The 20,245-nt window shown below is 41.6% G+C and overlaps 1 protein-coding gene across 2 annotated transcripts in view; it reads right to left on the bottom strand.

Annotated features, from left to right (window-relative positions):
* The window catches only part of galnt18b (UDP-N-acetyl-alpha-D-galactosamine:polypeptide N-acetylgalactosaminyltransferase 18b), a 92,052-nt gene that overhangs the window by 48,051 nt on the left and 23,756 nt on the right, over positions 1-20,245 (bottom strand). For both annotated transcript variants that reach the window (XM_079662905.1, XM_079662904.1), the window contains exons 2-3: positions 5,584-5,779; positions 3,116-3,282 (exon numbers count right to left, since the gene is read on the bottom strand). In XM_079662905.1, coding sequence (XP_079519031.1) covers positions 3,116-3,282; positions 5,584-5,779 — 363 coding nt within the window. The remainder of the gene's footprint in view (positions 1-3,115; positions 3,283-5,583; positions 5,780-20,245) is intronic.

Below are 20,245 nucleotides of genomic sequence, written 5' to 3'. Positions count from 1 at the left end.
TCACTATACAAAAAAAACCTACTCCTGATACAGCATAGAACAATATGTATTATAGTATTGTATAATAATTGAGACATTAATGTGCAATTAAATGTTTCAGCTAGTAAATCGGGGATCATTTGTTATGACTTTACCCTGATCTATATTTCCCCGACCAATGTTTGATCTTATTTCAATCTTTAATAAAACATCATTTATTTGCTGATTTTATTTTACAATGAACATCTGAATTTGTACGATTACTTAATTACTCATATTAATGTAGTGAACCAAAATGTGAAACATTTAACTCTGAAGTGTAGTGGAGTAGTAGTATAAATTAGAAAAAGGAGGAAATACTCAAGTAAAATACAAGAAGCTCAAGGTTGTACTAGTACTTGAGTAAATGTACTCAGACGCTTTCCTCCTCTGATCTGAACTGAACTCGTCCTTGCCTTGAATACTGTATGTTCTCTTCATGCATGTTCGAAATAAACACTTTTATCAGCACACAGGCTCTCTCACAGCAGATGGCAAATCGTCATGGATACAGGCCTCACACTTACTGTGTAGTTTGCACTCCAGCGTTTCTCACTTCACAACTGAGCGGCTGTTAAAATCTGTGTTTAATATATCTGAGTAAGACTCACTTTTCCTCAAGAGATTCTACCACTCCAGTATCAAATCCTGGGTGCCGTCATTTACTCTCACATTATGTTCGAGACTGTGGTATTATTTAAGTTTAAAATCATTAGTCCTCCGACAGCCAAGTAAGCCCTTCTCAAAACCCCGCTCTTAAAGATGAGCCTTTTCTCGAGCCACGGCATGGGACATTATCCAATTAGGGAGAAATCAGCTGGGTCAATTTGCCCTTCTCCCCCTTGATGGCTACACGTCCTCCTGCATGCTAATGCCTCTCGGAGGTGAGCTGTGACAGTGGCGGATGACTAATGTAAAGATCAGGATGCCCAGGAGGTTAGCGGTGGAAGATGACATCACAGGTCAACGGGCTAACGACATTTAGCACAGATAAGATTCACAGTCGTGGTGATAACGATAACACCAGGCCTATCAGACGCAGTGTGACAGAGTGCTCAGGCAAACAGGGAGAAATGCCATCAGCAAAATGTCAATGCGTGACTTGGGTCCCTGAAGAAGCTAAAGGCAACTTCTCCCTAGCGCTTGATTATGTGATTAAATATGAATGTTTATGGGATGTGAGCTAATAATCTAATAATGTGCCAGTGGAAGAAAACCACAGGGTTTTCAGCTTTACATTATTTAACAAATAAGTTCAACTTCCTTGTCAATACGAACCTAGGGACAGTCATTATTTGCATTCCAGCGATTGAGGTAAGTTACCATGACATATTGCAATATCTTTATTCTGTCCCATCAGGCTACAGGCAATGCTGCGTGTTTGCATTATTGACTTTGGTAAACGGAGTCTTCTCAAAGCTTGTATTTCCAATGTTGATTGCCCTTAATGGCAGTCTCAGACCTGGTTACAAGAAGCGCAGCCCATTTAAAAGTGTTTTGCCTATAAATGACCTTGAAACCATATCATTACCTTTTTATAGCCTGCTTTCTGCCGTTGCAATGTAGTAAATTACCACGTCCACTTTTCACAGGTGACTTCAAGCCTATTGCTTCTGCCTCACAGTAAAGTCACCCATCAGTTATCTCATCAGTCATTTCAGTATTAACAACTGAACAGAGCTCAGCAGTTATATATTGTCAGCATAAACTGGATATCTTTTCAACCTGTCTGTCTGTACTAATTTCAATGCATGCATATTTAGGAATTAGTGTTGCAAATGCAGACGAGATATGTACAAACACTTCATCACCTTGCTGTTTTGTTATCTGCCTCTGGGCTTATTTCCTGGCTTTGCAGCTAATTAGTGAGATTCATCGATTAAATCCAGTAAACACAGCCTCTAATTAAAAACATTAGATGAATGTGGAGGTCAATATCACATATACATTTCCAACACGAGGCAATGAAATGTAAAGTATAGGCGGGGGGACCAGATTCAGTATGGCCTCCCGTACATTAAATTCAGTGTCAACGATCGTGATCAGTAAAACAAACATGTTTAAGAATATGAACGACTTTTGTTCAAGAACATAAAGACAACCTTCTGTCCTCAGAAAGAGAACACAATGCATGCAACAATGTTTTTATCATTATATTATTACTTTTTTGTTGACTGGTCACTGTTTCAAACGACGTCCTTGGATGGTTGGATTTCCATCTTTAAATATTTTATTCAAAAATGTCATAACTCTTGTATTTTTATTTATCGACACTACTGTACAAGTTCAAAATACACTCCCATAGTCATAATTAATGTGCCCCTTTGTGGGCAACGCCCAAATCATGTTTAACAACGTCAATATTTGTTTATTGGTCTATCACTAATCAAAACTTGGGGTTTGTCAAATTTTTTAACAATCTGGTCCTAAAATTCAACAAAGAGCAGCAAATAAATGCTCATGTTAGACGAAACACAATGAAATAATCCAGGACTGCAGTTGGGAAATACTACACAGTGAATGTGCTTAGCATAAACAGGGTGTGGGTGTCCCAGACTAATCTGATTGGTCATGAGTTACTATTTATTTTTACTCATTGATTGATGCTGTTTGTTATGTGTTGGTGCATGGTTGTCTGTAATACTGAAAAGGCAGTTTAGCGACCTAAGAAGCTTTGGGTGATCCCTAGGCAGGTTGTTTTTTTCTTCATATAATCTGTCAAAGCAAAAATAATAGTTATTATGCTTCTCTGTAACGGAGGTATCACTGGGTTAGGTTACTATTGTATGTAGCCAAAAAATTAGCCGGACTAGTAAAAGCATTTTACGTAAGAGCATATAAACACACCATTTAATCCCTTAATTCACTTTTCTCTTGAGTTTTTGGTTAAGGAAAGTCCATAAAAAGGGCCCACAAGTGTTTGGATGCAGAGTATATCTCTCGCTACAGCCACGCACAGCACTACATCATGTTTAGAAATCCAGAGCCTGACAGGCCTGCAGTGCCTAGTGATGGTTGCTAAGCTACCACAACTGGCTGTTAGAGGGGAGGCTTTAACGAGAGGTCAATGGCTTTATTATTAAATGATGCCTCTTACTGTTATTGCTGTTGTCGTCCACCAGGATTATCTCTTTGAGAAGGTGGGAGGGCGTCCTGTTGATGGCAGAGTGGATGGACCGCAGGATGACGGAAAAGGCTTCATTCACAAAAATGAACACGATGCTCAATTGAGGGAGGTTTAAAGGGTAAGTGAGGTTCCGACACCTGTGGAGGACAGACACAAAACAAATGGTAAGGCATGGTTTTGTCTGTAGGATAACAGGGTAACATGGTAGCAGGTTGATGGCAGATGTTATGCTAACCCAGCCACTTGCGGTGTATAGCAGGAGATTTTTTTAAGACATTATAAGTATAAATGTAAGACTGGCATTAGTTAATGTCCAGCAGATATTTGGATATTTAACAATAAGGCTGCTACTGCAATAGTGGTGTACCTGGAATGCAGTTTGGTTTAGGAGGAATATATAATTGGATGTGTGGTTGGGTTCTAGAATTAATCTAACCTATCTCTTTTGCTACTGCCTCCACTTGCTGTCATTTTAATTGTGAAAAAGGAGTTCAGCTTCTTCTCTCAAGAGGAAACTGATACCCGTTTCCTGGAAATGAAGAAAAAGGAAGCTATACAAATATGACTAATGCTGCAGGCAATTTCCATTTGAGTTTAATTTACAGCCTTTGACATGGAAATCATAATGTTTTCTGTGTGTAATGACACAAATAATTTTTCTTCCTCAATAACACAATGAAGATTGTGGTAACAAAATCTGGGGCAAGCTCCCAATAATAATCCTTTGAAATGACCATGTGATTTAATTGTAAAAAGTGAATTGTGGTAAGCATTGTGACATTTTAACAGTTTTTAGTCCTGCCTGTAAAATATATTGTAATCCCCATGCTGTAACCACACCACGCTGCCAAATGCCTGCTGGATTCACAGAATGCCGAGATTACTACTTTTAGGAAATGCATGCTAAAATGTGTATCCCCCAGGACAGTTTTGGATGTTTTTACAGAGCCAGCATGAGTGGGAGTGGTCTCACAGGATTTGAGCAATGTGCAGTTGAGAAAAATACCCTGAAGATCGATGAACTGTGTGAACCTTTACACCAGGATGTCACTTTGTGCGCTCCTGTAACATGTGAACACGAGAGCTGTGCTGAAAACAGAGTCAGATTGCCGATGTGGTGTGAGCAATTCTCTGTAAAGACTTTGGTATATTGACTTTACAGGATTGCTTTTCGTCCAGGGATTAACCAAAGTGCCCAGAGTGCACAAATAATTGCACACGGCTTTGAAAATATTAATTTACAGGCTGCTGAGGAAACAAACATTTTTTCCTGCCACCTTCAGCTGGCCGCAGGGGTTTGAGTTAGATATCGGTACAATAAAAGTCACTCTTTAATTAATTCTACAACAAAATATAGTTTTCTAAGCAGCGATAATGTGCTTAATGCTGTGGTCCGATTTCAATTAGACACATATGTGTTTGATAGGAAACCACAAAGTGCTTTGAATGTGCTCTAAACTTGCCTTTATGTATGACAGAAGTTGAAAGTTAATGCTCATCAGATAGAGAGAAGAGGGGAATTTATTATTATTATTATTATTATTATTATTATTATTATTATTATTATTATTATTATTATTATTATTATTATTATATATAGTTAGCAAAATCTTTTTTTGACTGTTGATTGAATAAAGAAAATGTGTACACAAGAAATTGGCTCTGGGAAATTATACTCAATGTTTTATATCTGAAATTCTGACAAAAAAAGGCAAATAAACAAAGATTAAAAAAAAGGCTTGAATGACCCCATGACTTTTTAGCTAGCACACCATGCGGTCGGTCTAGCAGTCCAATTGTAGTTGTCCACAGGGGGAAAATCGGTTGTGGATTCAAATTAAAAGTTCACATTCTCCCTCTGGATACATTTTAATCACTAGTGTGATTACTGTATGTTGATCTATCGCCATCATCGGGTCAACATCCTAGTAAATACTTCAAAACTAATGACATCCCCATTAGCTTCAGCTGCAGTTTGTGTTTGTTAGCAAATGTTCATAAGCTCACATGCAACACTAAGGTGGTGAACATGATATAAAACACAATGCCTGCTTGATATCAGCATTGTCATTATAAGCCTGTCATCATGTTGAGTGCAGCCTTTCACTTGAAGCACAGAATAACAAGACCTCTTGCACGACCGTAGATTTGTTTTTATCATTAATATGATGTAGTACGTCCTTAATTTCCCAATCATAATTATATCATATTATAATCGATTGCTATCATAATATATTTATACTGTGATAGAGGATTTAATTAATCATATTGCCCACAACTACTTGTATGTTATGTGAAGACACGACCCATCAGTTTAACAAGAAAGCAATGAAAGCATCAGAGAAAAATACAAATGACTAAATGACAGGGTCATTTATACTGCGACTCTATGGTAGCATGTATGTAGGTGTTGTGCACCATTCTACCTGCAGTCTTACCCATCAGGCCTGAGGTCTGGGATTGGCCTGTCTAAAGAGAGTCGATCACTGAGGTAGCCGTTGTATCCGTAGTACTGGAACATCTTCAATGCCACCCGCTGGTTGTCCGGGCCGAGTTCCTGACCCCAATGAGCGAACAGCGATGAGTCGGAGAACGATGTGTCCGTCTGACTGTCCTCTCCCTTCCTTGGAGTCTCTAGGAGGCACAGGAAGACAAAAAAAGCATGAATATGTCTCCAGGACAATCTTTCTAAAGCACAGGGTTTGCGTAAGGTGATATTAAAGTGATGTAAAAAAATGATATCCCTAATATAATCACCGTGATGAATGTAGCTTTGTTAGCAGGTGAAGGGTGGCCTTTTATTTCCAGAGACTGATAGGCGGTCCATTAACAGAAACACCAGAAGTTCATACTGTCAAAGGACGAGAAGCTCTGGTGTCACCAAAACAAAAGATCCCTACTAGCAGTTGGTGGGATGTTTTGTAGCTGACATTGCTATTCGACCGACGCAGAGAAAATAAAACGAATTTACCTGAAAGTATCGCAATATACACACACGAGCTTTCTTTCATAATTAATAAAGTGATTTTCTTTGGAGAAAGTAAACTAAAACAGTGAGTGTTTATGCACTAGAACAGGGCTGACTCATTATATAGCTAAACAGCACTGACAGCACTCAGAGCAGAGAGACATCTAACAAACACACATTTGGTGTGACACATAGTATATTACTTTTTGTGGTGCTTGTTGATAGACTCTGTTCATGTCCAGACTCCATAAAACAACGTTGGCATCTGTTAAAAATTCTGTCCTGCTTCCAAGAGGTCTTAATGCACTTCAGAGGCAAACTTCTGAGTGAGCTGAGCTTAACAGTCGGGGAGATTTACCCACAGGCAAGTGGTTTTCATGCAAATTAAAGTATATAAAGTCGATAGTTTCTTGAATAATATAAAATAATTTACCTCAACCGCACTTGCATGATTCCAGTCTAACTCTAGCTTTCAAATGTCACTGATTGTTTTGTCTTTTGCATTGCAAATTAAATGTGCAAAATCTCCCCCAGGTTTGTCATTTCAAAAAGTCAATTCATTGAGCTTTAGTACGTATTGGAACATTATGCAGTGCTGCAGTAAGTCTGAATATTGCAGTGCTTTTGTAGAGCTTTAGTGTTATTGAGAAGCACAGTGGTATCTATCATCTGTGAACATATGGGGGTGTGGGTGAAAGGCTGTTTGTGGTAACCAGGGAAATCTCTGGAATATTATTTCATGAGTACTAAGATTGCTGACAAGAGTAAGATTTATTATTTTTGCTTCAGAACTGTATCGAAAAAACAAGCTAACATTTATACAATATACACTACTAGAAAGAGATTTCATAAGAAAAAACTAAACATACCCTAATTGAAAAGGATTGAGTATAACTGAATTACATGCCATGGATGATTATTGTTAATTAAAATGTCTAAAGAGGAACATGTCACCAGGAAATGAATTCTAATCAAAATTGGTGCTGGTATCATCCGTTAATAATTTAGTTAAAATCTAATGCACATATCCCCTGGAGCATATTGAAGAAATACAACAATTAAAAAAGGGACACATTTCATTATGTAGCCACATTATTTCAGCTTATAAATATAATTAACAGTTGTTTTATCGTTTTCAGAATGAAATTCAAGCAAGTAAAATATTGATTATAATTATTTCTCCCCCTTTAATTAAATATGTGTCATATCTGGGTTTTTTCTTCGGTTTTTGTTGAAGCTATTTTAAATTCATATTTCAATATCAAATTTGAGAACATGACAAAGGCTAAAATGTGGAAGCTAATACCCTTTTCAAAGTTTAGAAGGAATTAAATAGTGAGAAAGGAACACAAACAAAAGGAGCCTTACATGAATAAAAGAGGTAAAAGAAAAAAGGCTTTGAGTGCTCAGCGACACTCACGCCAAAGACAAGGTTAATGTGTGCATGTGTGCGTGTTTGTGTGTATGAAGTATGCATGTGTTTTAGGCAGATTGGGGGAGATTAATATTTATGAGCAGATTGTTTTTACATGCAATGACAAACAGACAGTCGGGGAAGAACTAAAACAACAATATGGAGGCAGGGATTACATTAGGACAACAAAAAACTGCTTCTGAAAAGAAACACACACCTAATGTCTTTGGAAGTTGAAGGAAACTATTGTGTTGGTTACAGGGTTTCTATCCTGTAAGAAATAAAACATGCAAAGCCTTTCTTACACATGTGGTGAAGAGGACTTGTTTATATTGACCCCAACACTGAAGCTCAATTTAAGAAAATCTGAGCATTGTTAAAGCCCGACTGAAAACACAACTCTAAATGAATGGTTATGTTGCTCCGTAGCTGCTGCAACAAATGTTTGCTATCTGCTACACTGAGAGGGAAACAATTACCATTCATTGGTCAAAGAGTGATTTATAAAGCGACCAATTATAATAATTATTATAGGCTAATTGTTTATATTCAAAAAATCAAGAGATAATAGGGTGAAGAGTTTTTGGGAGGTTTGTGTGATAATATACAGAAAGAGCTGAAAAGAGGGAGTTACTTGTGTTCCTGGTGGTGTGCTGAAACAGGGCCGCTATTCTCTTTCCAAAAGTTACACATTTTGCCTACCAGTTAATCCCATTCTGCCAACCATTTAATGCATGGCAAAAAGCTGAACCAGTTAGGGAAGTGGTATCAATCTCTAGCCATTATCATTAACCAATTTAAGGAATATGCAGGGCAGAAGGTACCAATACCTTTGGCCCAGTTCATGGTTGTTCCAGTCTGGTTTTAAATTGTTTGCTCTAAACGGTGAGGTACTGTGTACAATTGCTAATAATGTATTCAATGGAACATTTTTCTAAAGTAAATCTTGTTTTCCTATGATAATCCATCCATATCAATCATTTACACACAGTACAAGGACCTAGCTGTTTTCAAGAGAAAAATACTAAATCAAAAGTGAACCAACATCCAAGATGACAGAACAGCGCACAGCAAACAGGACAAGCCTGAGGGGGAATGACTTCAACTCGGCACATTCAACACAGTGTTGAGTTTCAGTGCTGTAGCAGAGGGGAAGTGCCGCTTGATAGGACAACACTGTGATTAGATTAAGGACATGATAGAAGTTCTCAAAGACTTTCAATCATGGGAAGTACGCCTGGAGGCTCATTTGTTTCACTGGTTGTGATTGTGATTAATTAGACCTTCAGAGACCGTTTCCTCAGTGGTCATCTAGCAGCAGTTGGAGCAGGTGTTGATTGGGCAGGGTTACACAGGCGACGTAATCCATTTGGTGTGTCGGTGCAGGTAGAGAAGATGGTTGACAAACATGTTAGTACAACCTTTGTTAAATGGGTTACGATAAATGACAGAAGATGTCACACGACTTGCTCTTTATCAAACAGGTGAATTACGGTAACCTTGGTGTTTGGAGAGCGGTTTCCTCTTGAGTGCACAATTCAGTCAACTAACCTTGGTGCTAAGCACAGCCAAATACCCGAGGCAAAAACGAGTGTGTGTGTGTGTGTGTGTGTGTGTGTGTGTGTGTGTGTGTGTGTGTGTGTGTGTGTGTGTGTGTGTGTGTGTGTGTGTGTGTGTTGTGTAGATAGGTGAAGTAGTCCCTAAGCTTCCCAGCAGCACTCTAGGCGTGTGTGAAGTGCAACAGTAAGTATGCTTCAACAGTGAGGCAACTGAGTTATAGCCATCTGCTAGCACAGTTACAGAGGCAGTAGAAAGAATATGCAACAATATACACACTGACAAAACTGAATCACGGCAGACCAAACAAAGACACTTAGCAAAGAAGTTGCTGAAAGAGAACAATACGCCTCCAGTTATACATGAACTACATTTTAGAGGCACAGCAGTGCATTATTAATTATTAAATGAGATTCTTTAAAAGATAGTTCAACGTGATGAAACTGCCCAACAATGCAAAAAGATTTGTATCAAATTATAATCAAGCATCTTCTTCTGTCTGTAAAAAAGAAAATTGCTGTTTTTATCACCTTAGAGAATATTCCTGTAGGTAACGCCAGCTCACCGTGGTACAGATGTAGAATTTTGATAAAACGGCTTTGGGCATTAATTTGTAGCCGGCCTCTCCATACTCTAAAACTATATTCCATAAGAGGGAAGAGGGAAGCATTTGGCTGTCACAATTTTTGTGGAAATCAATAAAGGTTAAAATCTCGGTTGAGAGACCTTTACAGAGTAGCAGAATCAGTGAACTGTCAGAGTAGTAATTCTTAAAAGCAGACCTCAGGTCTCCACGTTCTTAAGTAATGTATTTATTTGTTCATATTATTCAAAGAATGTATGAAGGTCTGCTATTCCTCAGACTACATGTTTTTTAACACATTTCCGGTGTCGAAATCTTTGTTTTCTGTTTCTCTATATTGATTTTAAAGAGATTTTTAGACACTGTATATACTGTATGTTATACTCCCTTTCCTACTGCATGGTATGGCACGGCTCTACTCAACTTGACTGATTTTCAAGGTTTGCAAAGGTAGTGGATATTACCTGGTACTTTTTATATTACCATCTTAGTCAAGGCTCCGAAAGAGCTCTGCCTCAACGTCCATAAGGCCATCAGCTGATAACCCCTTCACTGAGAGGGTCTATTGGCAGTAGGACAAAAAAATACACCTGGTACGAAAAGCGAGTGGAGTTGAGCAGAGCAGTGGAAACACCGCAAAATAATGTAGTTATTTTTACAGCATAAAATATGTTTTTGATAGCAGGTAACGGTCGAAAGTGTGTTGAATAATGGAAAAAACACATTCATTTCAGGGTAAATGTAAAAGTCACCCTATTTCTGTACAGTTTTATATTGGGCTTGCCTGCGCCATACTTGAGTTGGCTAAATGCAGTACACTGCTGTGCTTTGTCTCATTCATTTAGAGATTCCTTGCATCCCAACAGAACTCTCACAGTTATACAGAGCAACAAACTCAGAGGTAGTCACTTAAGACGGCTGCTGTGGAAGACACAGGTATTTAACTACTAACCAAAAATGACAAAGGAACATTGTGGTAATCAGATGAAGATCCCTGTATGACCTTCAACTAAAACACTATTTAAAAACACGCCTGCAGTTCTTAGTTTCACAAATGTTACTTTCTGTAAATTCCCTCCAATTACAGCAGACAGTTTGCAATGTATCTGTAGTCACTGTGTCATTTTACATCCAAAATAATGAGAACATAGCATGAAGCCACAACATCAAACGATGTGTTGCATATTCAGTCTGACACCAACACAGAGTGAGGAGAAAACCTCGACGCAGACATCAGTCTGTAAAAAAAACAGGTCTCATCAGCTGCATGAAAATGTTAAGACACACCGATGTTTCTACAACTTTATTATCAAAGAGCTGTCAGTTAAAGAGATCAAGTATTTTAAAACTTTTCAAATGCAATGTGGTTTTGACAATAGTGCAGGCAATCTCCTGCATGCTGCCACAGTCACATTTAGCCATTTTCAATGCATTTCCTGCAAAGCAGCTCAAGATCACTCATATATATGAAGCTGCATATATCATCCTTTGAGCTTCTTTTCCTCCATAAAAAAAAGGCATCAAATAACTTTTTATTTTGATAATTATTGGATGTGCTCCAATATAATTATATGATTAAACAATACAGACAATTTTGTATGCATATAGTGCACTTGTAAAGGCATGATTGTGTGATTGTTTTTGACCATACCGCCACTCTTACTGAAACACTTCAATTACTGGGTAAACAGTGCATGGAGTGGTAAGCACCAGACGTGACCTTCTATATCAACTAGGCCTTCATACTCCACAGCATACTCCAAAGCACCTATACTCCACTCCACAGCACCTATCACATGTGTTTTCACTGAGGTTCTGTCGTCTGTAAATTACTTTTCAGTTTGTTTATTGTACCCCTCAGTCACATAATGCAAAGGTGGGTCCAAAATATTTATATAGTATGTCAGAAATACATGACATAAATTATAAAACTGTAAGGTACAATGTTCTTTCTTTTTTTTTCTAAACACTTTTAGTTCTGTTCAAACGAATGACACAATAAGTCTGCAAACAATATGGTTTTAGATCAAGTCGTGTGTGCATGGAAAATATAGTAGCAGTTGATTAAGGCTAAAAGGACTTCCTTGCAGGTCAGCATTAATAAATGGAGTAAAGGCATCCCGACATGCAGGAATATAGAATATATCTGCCAGGGGTAAACCTGAAGGGAAAGAAGGTTAATAATACCACTAAGGACATATCCATTGAGCTGTCAGATGGTAAAACTGATCATGAAGGATCCTTAACAGATGGCAACATATTTTTAAATATGCCTTAACATTGAAAGACTGAAACCAGGCCTTCGTTAAAAGTATGCAAACAAGTTTTTTTTAACAACAGTGACATGGCACCACTTCACAGTACTCGCATATAAGTAATTTAGAAAAATACACTAGTTTGGAATTTGAAACATCTTAACACAGATGGCTCTTCTTCCAGCTCTCTCAAACACACTTGTAGAGAGTATAAATGTGAAGCTTGTTTTTTTCTAACTTGGCATATTGCAGGTGAAGAGACTGGTTGAACCTGGTTGAACTGTGATAACATTTCTCTTATCTTGCAGTGACATACAGGAGGTGAGTCAGGCTTTCATCTTGTTCGGTTGCTTTCTTCAACATTTGAGCTGCAGGAAATAGGACATTTTGCTGGTAGACTCCTAACTGTTGTTAAATCACACAATCATATTACTCCTGCCTTATCTTCTCTGCACTGGCTACTTCTGAGGTTTTTAATCATTGTTTAAGATTTAAATGATCGCAGCATTGCCTTGTTTCAAAAAACCTTCTGGTTCATTTAAAGTCTAGATTATAGACTGAGCAGAACTGGCTCTTCAGTGCTCCTTTTCAAAAATATACATCTACGTTGCTGCTTTTTCTTAATTCAATTTATTCTTGATCTTTATTGTATGCATCTAATCGTATTGTTTTTGCTTTCTCTAGAAATGTAAGAAATGTAAGAAAACTAAATACAAATTGTTGATACGCCGTGAGCATATTTGCAATCACATATTTCCCAAACCAGACAATTAAAGGGCAATCTGTGAGTCGATCCTTCAACATCAAACCAGCACCATTTTTAGTATTTACTGCATGTAGTTGCCCTGCATGTCCTACCTTAAATGCCAGATCATGAATACATCAGTATTCATTACAAACAACCCATCTGGTTTTCTGAGATGAGCTTTCTGTACGTTGAGAGATTTTTGTTGAATACAGCATTTGATTTTGCAAAAGGGATTATCGCTTCAAACTATGAATTGAATTCCCTGTTGTGCCAACATGTGAAACCTGTAGCATTTGGCAATGAAAATACCCAAAAGAGGTCATCAATAATGATGCAGGTTTTTTTTTCACACGTTTCTGTTTTAGATTACGTTCTTTTGCAAGTATGACTGCAATTTCTCTGAGTGTTACAGAGTGTTTTAGTGTCTTTCAACTCCCTGTTATTTATTTTTGGCCTCAAATGTCCAGTCTTGTTTTACTCCTCCATTAGCAGCAGGCATATACTACCAGGGAAAAAGCTCTGCTAAATGACTGTACTGTATGCTAACTGCTACATCACACATATTTAGCAACTGGCTTGTGAACACTGTGGAGCAATCAACAGCTAAAAAGCCGATATGTCTTCTCGGAGTTGGTGGAGAACAACAAAAAGGAGAAAAAATAGAGTGCATATTAGACCGACTTCCATTAAGTGGCTTGAAGCAGGAGTCCAAATAGCCTACTGTAAATGCTAATTTGTGCTGGGTCTGCTGGAAGTGTAAATAGGCAACTGTTTTACTAACATCTTGTGAAAAATGTCATTTATGCAGGTTATTAAAGGAATACCTGCTTTTAAAATAGTGGACAAGAAGGGAAGGATAGTAGCCTGTGAGTGAGGTGTGTTTTATGTAGAGTTTACTCTTAGTATTATCTTACTATTTAGTTGAACAGCTGAGATGAGAGACACTGTTTTCATGGTGCATGGCCCTCTTAACATCCAGAGCGCCAACAGTCTACCTACGCACTCACATAAAAGTGTATCATGAGGAAGATACTTGTGTTTGCAGAACACCGCCGCACTTACACACTGTGATCAGCTGTGCATGCTTATACAGCACTTACAGTATAAATGTTATTAATTCTCTCCCACAGTAGTCCCAACTCTGTCACAGTAAATACAGCAAACAACCAATTAGTGTGTTTACTGGGCGGGAGGCTGCACTGTACAGTCTCTGTATTGTTTTGCCTCTGTAACTGGAGAGGGGGGAAATTCTCTCATTAGGACGCATCAGTAGCTGGCACGTCACACTGGCATTTCCCGTTGAAAGCAGAGAGGGGTGTGTGGCTTTGTCTTTTTCTTTGTTTATCCCCATATGCAGTGGCAGGATTTAGTAGGAGGGTCATGTTTACCTGCAGAGGCCTCTGTCATCTCTACCCCTTTTGTTCATTTCTCCTCATTAAAGTGTTGAGATCACCCGTGCCCTTCAGAAGGGAACAAAGGCTTTTTTGTGCTTTTTCCTCCTTGAGGAGAATATTCTCCTCTAGAAATGCAATGTCATTAACACTGACACATTCTGAGCAACTAGCAGCAATATTTTTGAACAACAGCAGATATCATGTGACAGAGGAGATTTTATTTGAGATCAAACTCCGGACAATTTGCTCCAGTGCCACATTTCTCATTCCCACTGTTCCAACTTGAAAAGCTGTATTTGTTATTCCATTAAATGCAGTCATCTGAGATTCCTTCTCTGTAACGCCCTATCAGATCTGACTTCCTTAGTAACAAGCCTGGGAAAAAAATAATAAAATCTTCACAGTATCTATTCACTTTTTATCTCGGACTCTTTATCTATGCTGCACGCTTAACATCATGTGTCCTTTACTGGTTTTTTTTTTTCTTTATCAAGTGGAGTCTAAGGTAAGGCTCCTCTCCTCAAACCACACATCAGAGTGGGAAATAAATCAAAACTTTATCAGAGCGTTCACCTGAGAGCAGAGGAATAAACAGATGTGACCCAAGGCAAAGAAAAGCACAGGCTGAAGAAGGGTCGTAATTCATCACTTTGGGTGAATCTATCTTTTAGAGCCAATACCAATGATTTGCTGGCAATGATGGTTTAAAGTATAACCCCTGGAATTGTTCAACCAAGACCAATTTTATCTTGTATTTTCCATTAAACTGTTTGCTGCTTTTGGGACTATATGTTTCAAAGCGTTCAATAACAGAACAGAAAGCATCGACTGAAAGTAAGAAGCTACTGGGAAAATGTATTTCTGTTTATTATGCATACAATCTAGTGGATTTAACAAATAAACACTTGAAATATAGTTTATTAACCAAATCAAAGCAGGTCTTGGAGACAATTAATATGATTACATGTAATATTTTGTTCAAGGATCTTGAAATGAAAAGCAACTTTAGAGAGCAATAAGTCAATGTCTGTGTGATTGTTATATAATCATAAATTATTTGGGATTTTGACGAAATAACTTAATTATTCCTTTCTAACATCGCAAATAATTCCAGCAGAGCCTGAAAAAAATGTTTTGTGAACAATGGCACCAATCCATAAAGAGATTTCTTTAATGACTAGAAAGAAATTTGTGAAAGTTTCTGACATATGTGTTCAATATTTCATTGATAAGTAATAACAGAATCTTTAAAAAAGTGACACTGAGTTTGTCTTGTTCTTACCCATGCATGTGGAAACACAAGCCTCTGCTCTATATTAATGAAGTCTACATGGATTTAGATGGCAGACAGAGACATCTAGTATTTCATTTCATGTTTTGTTTTTCATCACAGCGTCTATGGACAAGGGAATGGGACACATATCAATTATTCAGGTGGAGAGCTCCTTGATTTTTTTAAGTCGGGGGGTTTGGAGGGAAATAAGGCACAGGACACTTAACAACCAGAGCTATTGTGCGAGTCTCTATACAAAAAGCTGCTCCTCTCCAGGGGTTTGTGCTGTTGAAGAGCTGACAAACGGTAAACCGCATGAGAAGATGTGCCATTCACAATCTTCACACCACTGAAGAATGATGAGAAAGCTGAACAAAATATAAATATGTTTTCACATAGGCTACTCAGGAAAATTACTGAGCTGCTCTTTCTTGATGTGTTTACCAACCCACTCTCTTCAGTCTGCGTACAAATGAACGACTTTACACATTGGAAAATGCGTGCAATAGATACGCTAAAGTCCGATTTTGCGTGCCTATCATACGCCAACTATTCCCATTGAGTTCTGAGTCCGAGTTCTCATTCATAACACTCCGTTCGATGTCTCACTATGGGATGCGCCTCATCGCGGAGCAAACAGAAGCATCAATCTCATTTACGCCAACTCTGATTGGCGGGTGATCTCGACGTCATCGTCAGGGAATCCACCCCCTATAAGTAGCTTGCGCCACGACGCATGCGTCATTCAAACACCTCTTCTCGCTTCAAAGTACATCTCTTTATCGGCAGCCGCGCAGCTTAACTGTCCACAGACGGAACCAAGCTATCCTAGCTAAATTCGGTCGACGGACGCTCGCGAGCTACCCTTAGATATTCTTTGAAGAGAAGATTGTTGGTACTAACACACCAGTTAGTACCACATTCGACCTCACCTTTTTTCCTTTTCTCCGGAAATCGAGAGGTAAGGTTTTGACTTCAAGCTAGCTGCACACCACGCCGCTAGCTTGTCTCCCTCGCTATCGATACCACGACGGCGAGGACGTTTTCTTATATTCTCATACCAGAGAAGAAAATTATTAAGGGCTATTAACACACCAGTTAATACCCCTTTCGGAAATAAATCTACGCCGTCGCTTTTCTCCGGACAAAGGACGAGTTGTTAGATTTTTGCCCCGGCAACTTTCCTGCTGAGAGCGGGCCCTCTCCACGCCGTCACTACGGCAGGCAAGATGGACGCCTCTCTCCCTCACACCAGAGGAGCCGGGAACTCAGTTGCAAGGCTCTGTGGCTGTGGGTTCAAGATCTCGGACACAGAGAAACACCAGGTCTGCTCATCCTGCCTCGGGCTGGAACACGCCCAGGAGGCTGTCGATAACCCCGGCTCGTGCGGACATTGCTCCGGCTTGTCCCGAAAGAGCCTCCGCCGTCGGCTAGCTAGCCAAGCTAACCTGGTGAGCATGGGATCCCTCGTGTACACTAGCGCGCCGGACGGCTACCAGGACACGAGGGCACCCACCGCTAAAGTCGAACCCCGCACTGTGTCGGTTTGGGGTTCATCTACGGTGGCAGCTGCGAAGCCAAAGTCCCGCCCTGAGTCAGGCTGGAACTCGGTAGCAGCGAGAGACGTGAGATTGGGACCCCTGGCTACGCCAAGCTGGGGCTCCCAGCTGGACCTCACCATGGCCACACTCGCGGACGATATCCTGGAGTCGGAAGTCGTGGAGAACGAAGAGGATTCCTCTGAGTTCATACTCTCCGACTCAGATGAACAAGAAGAGAAAGTCTTCATGCCACCAGCTCGGGCTGCAATGCCGGGAGCGATGGCTGCTCCCCCAGGCGACAGCACACCAGCTTCGCCATGTCTCAGCGTGGACCTGCAGGCCGTGTGCCAACGTGCTGCATCCAGTCTAGACATCTCATGGCCCGAGATGGCCAAGGAGTCCTCTAGGTCCCGCTACGAGGGGAAAAATGTGCCCCAAGCAGCGAGGAGAAAGAGGCAACTCCAGCCGGTTTTTCCAGAGTTGCTGGATGAGGTGTCGGTCTCCTGGAGAGACCGGCCCTACAATAACAAGGCCCCAATCCAGGGTGCCTCCTCCCTGGACTGTGACGGTATGGAGAGGCTCGGCCTGCTCTGCATACCGCCAATGGAACCACTGGTGGCAGCTCACCTCCTCCCGAGGATGACGTCTGCACCGAGCAGGAACCCCACGCTACCGGTGAAGGCAGACCGACTGCAGTCCACGCTGGCGGATCGAGCCTACAAAGCCGCAGCGTTGTCCGCCAGGGCCCTCAACATCTCCTCGCTGCTAACTGCCTACCAGGCAGAGCTCTGCGGGGATCTGGTGAGCGGATCTGGGCCAGCCTTATGGGACAAGATCGCAGCGGTAACGGACATTTGCCTCCGGGTACAACGCTGCGCGGTCCAGGCCACGGGCAAGATCATGGGCATAATGGTGGTGCAGGAAAGAGCCAGGTGGCTCGACCTGACCAACCTCCCCGACTGGGAAAAGGAGGATGTGATGGACATGCCTATTGTTCCAGAGGGCATTTTCGGCTCTGCTCTTCTCTCACTACAGCGGAGACGGGAGTCGAAAAGGAGAGAAGACGAGGCCTTCCACCTCTGTCTTCCTTGGAAGGTCCAGCCGCCACCTACAATGGTCTCACGGCAGCCCCCGGCCCGAAATGCCCCTCACCCTGCTCGGCTTATGATACCGAGGCAGCTGAGGCAGCAGCCCGACCCGAGTCCCCAGCCCAGGCAGGAGACGGGGACAAGCTGGCCGAGCAGATCTCCGGTTCCGGCAGCAGCCACGCAGGCGCAACCGACCCAGATCCTCAGTCACCTGACGGGAAGGAAGAAGCGAGCAACCTGACGGCCTACTCTTCTCCCCTCTGGGACAGAGCTGCGTTCTCCAGCTCCAGATGTGTTCCTGCCTCGAGAGATGCCTCAACGCCATCCTCAAGTGCACAAATACACATATCTGTCCAATATTGTTGTGTTATTTTCTGTATAAACCATTTCCGCTGACGCATCCAGGCTAAAACCGAAGGCGCAGCTCAAAAAATGAGAAAAAACAATATAAAACCAATAAACAGTCCGCCTATTGTTCCCCTTTTGAGAGCAGCTACGGCATCTCTCAAAAGGCGGACATTAGAACGGGTCCGTGAAGGCACGCGCATGCGTAGTGGTGACAGGGATTTTAAAGCCACCGACACTGAGCGCATGCGCAGTGGCGTCAGGGGTTTTGAAGCCGCCTTCGTCACGTGCAGACGCAGTGACGACTGGGGCTGTGGAGCCTCCACTGTCATGTGCAAATGCAGTGACAGCTGGGGCTCTGAAGCCACCACTATCACGTGCAAGCGCGGTGGCGGCTGGTACTGTGAAGCCTCCACTATCACGTGCAAAACGCAGTGGCGGCTGGTACTGTGAAGCCTCCACCATCAAGTGCTATCGCAGTGACGGCTGAGGTTGTTAGAAACACCACCACCACACACATGCGCAGTGTCGGTGGGGATTGTCTAAATAAGGTACTACCGTGCTCAGACACTAAAGGACCCCAAGAACGCGACAAGATTGAGACTCTGAGGGTGGGAGACATGTCATCTCTGCTGACTCTAAAGAGAAATCAGCAGGAGATGTTCACAATGTCTGCCGGGGACTTTCTCGAGACAGTAACACAAGGCTATGACCTCCGACCCAATGTCACCCCCTTTAACTAGTACGGGGCATGCTTATGGGTGCTGTCTTATCGCAAAGAGCGATCTCCACGGACGCATGTCTGACGGGCTGGAGAGGTATTTACAAAAGTTGACCTGGGAGGGGGTTTTCTGGAAAAACAGGAACCTCCAACGGTCGCACGTAAATTACCTAGAGTTTTAGCGGTGTTCCCCACCCTAAAACGCCGTATGTCTTCTCTCAGAGGACACCATGCCCTCGTGAGGATGGATAATACGACAATATCGTATGTAAACCATTAAGGAGGTTTTGCGTTCTCCCAAGTTACATGCTGGCACGCCAACTGATCTTGTGGTGCCGCGGTCGCCTCCTCTCCTCGAGAGTGAGACATGCACCAGTTGTGATGAACCTCGGGACAGCCCTGCTGCCCAGAGGCATATCACCATATGCAGACTGGACTTCACATCAAATGGTTGTGAGTCAGCTGTAGTTGTGTCGCGGCTGTGCCGCGATAGATCTGTTCGCATTAAAAATATTATGCTCATTATCAGCTGTTCTTTCAATGCGCGGTCTAATACTCACCGTTGGGCGTAGGCGTACTCGCGCACGTTTGACCTCCGGTTCCCCCGCGCGCATTCCCACCCCTGGCTCTGAGAACCCATCTCTGACCAGAGTGAGAGAACAGCACCACGCATTGATCCTGATAGTTCCGCACTGACCTGTAATGTACTGGCAGGCGGGGATTTATCAGTGGTAAATGGTAAATGGACTGTACTTATATAGCGCTTTATCCAGTCTTTAAGACCCCTCAAAGCACTTTACAAACTACATGTCATTCACCCATTCACATCCATTCATACAGAGCAGTGTACCTTACTCTAGGACCTAACATTCACACACCGTTGGCCATGCCATCGGGAGCAACTCAGGGTTAAGTATCTTGCCCAAGGATACATCGACATGTTGACTGCATGGGCTGGGATCGAACCCACAACCTTCTGGTTGAAAGACGACCACACTCCCTCACAGCCACAGTCACCCTGTGGCTGTGCAGTAAGCCATGACAGGGAGGACTTGTGTGTCCTTAAAAGAGGACACACCTCTTTTCAATGTCCCGGTGGAGTGATTCTATCATTTCCACAGGACCTAATTGGAAGCACAGGATTTTCCAGGTCACTAGTGTCCTTATGGGACTTGACAGTGGTTTCAGATGGGCTCACTCGTACCTCATTTGA

The sequence above is a fragment of the Notothenia rossii genome, assembly GCF_949606895.1.
Source record: "Notothenia rossii genome assembly, chromosome: 2".
In the NCBI taxonomy this organism is placed as follows: Eukaryota; Metazoa; Chordata; class Actinopteri; order Perciformes; family Nototheniidae; genus Notothenia; species Notothenia rossii.
Note: the sequence above shows the minus strand (reverse complement) of the source record. Positions and strands in the feature narration are given on the sequence as shown.